We start from the raw sequence: 2,600 nt of genomic DNA, 5'->3' as shown, positions 1-2,600 counted from the left end.
GACCTGGAGTTACAGGCAGTTGTGAATTGACAGGCAAAAGCTGACAATCAAATCCAGGTACTCTATAAGAGCAACAAGTGCTCTTAATTGCTGAGCCAAAAACCTCCTGTCTTTCAAGTGTTGGGAACACAAGCCTGTGCACTCTCAGCCATGCAGGGTCTTGAGTGGAGGTTAATAGAGTTTAAATGAGCTTCCAGGATCCTCAGGACTCCCTTTGAACTGACAAGGATGAGGATAAAGTGGGCTGCGGCCAATGATGCTTGAGAGAAGATAGCTACTACAACCAGCAGTGTGTGCTTTGGGTTTAAGCTCAATGGAACCCAGAGTGGAATGAGTAGTGACTGTGGCCCTGTGATCGGTAAGAAGGGTTCTCTAAGTCCTAACATAAAAATAGATGTTCTTTTTTAGATGCTTCTCCAGGATCTTTACCCCTGAAGAACCACCAAGATGAGCAGCAAGCCCCTACTCACTCTCCAGGAGCTGGCAGGACAGAACCTTCAGAGGAATGAGGCCTTGGCCATCATTGCTTTGGAGGACTTACCCATACTATTCTTACCACAACTGTTGAAACAAGCCTATGATGGTAATCATTGTAAGGTCCTGAGGTCAATAGTGTCTTCCTGGCCTTTCCCCCGCCTTCCGCTTGGAGTTCTGAGGAAGAGGACACCCTACTTGGAGACTCAATTACAAGTTGTCTTAGAGGAGATTGATAAGCTGCTTATCCAGAAGGTTCGCCCCAGGTGAGGAAGACTTGGATACAATCAGAGGGTAGCCCAGAAAATCTAGAGCAGAGATGAAGGGAGTCAGGTGTGGAAGGGTGCAAGGATGGGGTGGAGGATTCTGATGCCATCAACTTGGAGAACCACGGACGATTTGGCCATTGCTGTGCCATCTTGGAAAGGGCTGTGGAGTGTGCAGGACACATGCTGGATACAGAAGTGGCTGAAGGCCTACCCCTGCTTTCCACAGGTACTAGAAATGGGACAGGGACATGCCAAAGTCCATGGAAAAAAGTGAGACACAGAATGGAAGGCCAACTTCAGGGATAGAATAAAGACACACTTCAGGGAGCTGGAGAGATAGTTTAGAGTTGAGAGCACTGGCTGCTTTTCCAAGGGTCCTGAGTTCAATTCCCAGCAACCACAAGGTGGCTCACAACCATTTGTAGTGGGATCTAGTGCCCTCTTCTGGCTTTCAGGCATATGTGCAGGCAAAACACTACATTATAAATAAATAAATAAATCTTACACACACACACACATACACACACACACACAATACACACACACACACACTCACATACTCTTTAGATATTGCCTCCTTGCCTACCTGCTTTAACTTGTTTTTCTGTTTTACCCACAGGAAGTACAAACTAAGAGTGCTGGATTTATGGTCTGTGGAACAACACCATTTGGATGTGTGGCCTGGGTCCATGGATGACTGGTTACCCAAGACCACTCAAGCAGATCCTTGTGGTTCTGAGACAGTATTAACACATCTTTTGAAAGAAGCAGTGGACTTGTATCTCAAAGATAGAGGCCAGAGTAGGCTGTTCTCCTACCTTGTTCAGTGGAGTGATAGGAGGAAAGGGTTGTTACAGCTGTACTGTAATGAGCTTCAGATTTGGTCACCATCCCATCAAAACTACAGGAGGCTCTCACAAAAGGTGAGCCTGGAGCACGTAGAAACACTGGGCCTGCATTCTTCCTGCAGTCCATCCTTTTTGCTTAACTTGGCTCCTTACCTGCGCCAAATGAGGAACCTGCGTAAACTTGCTCTCTCCAACATCCGTGAAGAGAACTTTGTCTCCCCAGAGAAGAGGAGGCGTATCATCACCAGGTTTACCTTGCAGCTCCTTAAGCTGGAGAGACTGCAGAAGCTGCATCTCGATGCTGTCTGCTTCCTTGAGGGACACCTGGACCAGCTGCTTGGGTAAAGACATGCTCTGCAGAGCAAAGCCAAGCCTATTCCTTTACATTAGTGGGTACTTGAGTCCCTGCAGCCACTGTAGGTTGACACTACCGAGGCATTAGCATATCAGGGTGTCATTTTCATGTCTGCTCTGGCCTGGAGAGAAGTCTCACATAATCACTAATGGAAAGATGCAGGTCTAACCTGGGCTTGGTGATCTTCAAAGAGATGCATGCTGAGAAGCCCATTAGAAGTCAATGAGATCTAGTGAGTGGCTTCTGTTTTTTTTCTTAGCTAGTGTGTTTCAACTAAGAGGGGAAGAGGCAAGTGAAGAGGGCATTGTTACAACTAACTGTATTAGGTTCCCATCTGTCCTCTATTCAGCAGGCATGTGAATAGTCACATCAGTTTGCCTACAATTTCTCATATAGGAAATACTGAAATTTTTCTTTAAATGTAATGGTGCTATTTTTTAAAAATATAATTATTTTAAAAATATTTCTCCTGTAGAAATGGAGAAACACTTCTAAGAGTTCTTAACAGGCACTTTTCTTGGCACCAAGCTGAAGTGTGAATCATTTTGCCTCTCTTGATTCTGACTGGCCTATATGTTTTCATTTTCCTCATGACTAGATTTAGTGGAAGCTTATTCATGATGGTAATATCTGAAGTTTCTGAGCATAAATTAA

General features: G+C 45.1%; 1 protein-coding gene across 1 annotated transcript; it reads left to right on the top strand.

Annotated features, from left to right (window-relative positions):
- Positions 1–447: 447 nt before the first annotated feature.
- LOC117696043 (preferentially expressed antigen in melanoma-like protein 1) lies at positions 448–1,936 on the top strand. The gene is made up of 2 exons (XM_034486649.1): positions 448–740; positions 1,363–1,936. The coding sequence occupies exons 1-2, from the start codon at positions 448–450 to the stop codon at positions 1,934–1,936; spliced, it is 867 nt and encodes a 288-aa protein (XP_034342540.1).
- Positions 1,937–2,600: the final 664 nt, after the last annotated feature.

Source organism: Arvicanthis niloticus, unplaced genomic scaffold (genome assembly GCF_011762505.2).
Source record: "Arvicanthis niloticus isolate mArvNil1 unplaced genomic scaffold, mArvNil1.pat.X S10, whole genome shotgun sequence".
NCBI classification, from domain to species: Eukaryota; Metazoa; Chordata; class Mammalia; order Rodentia; family Muridae; genus Arvicanthis; species Arvicanthis niloticus.
Note: the sequence above shows the minus strand (reverse complement) of the source record. Positions and strands in the feature narration are given on the sequence as shown.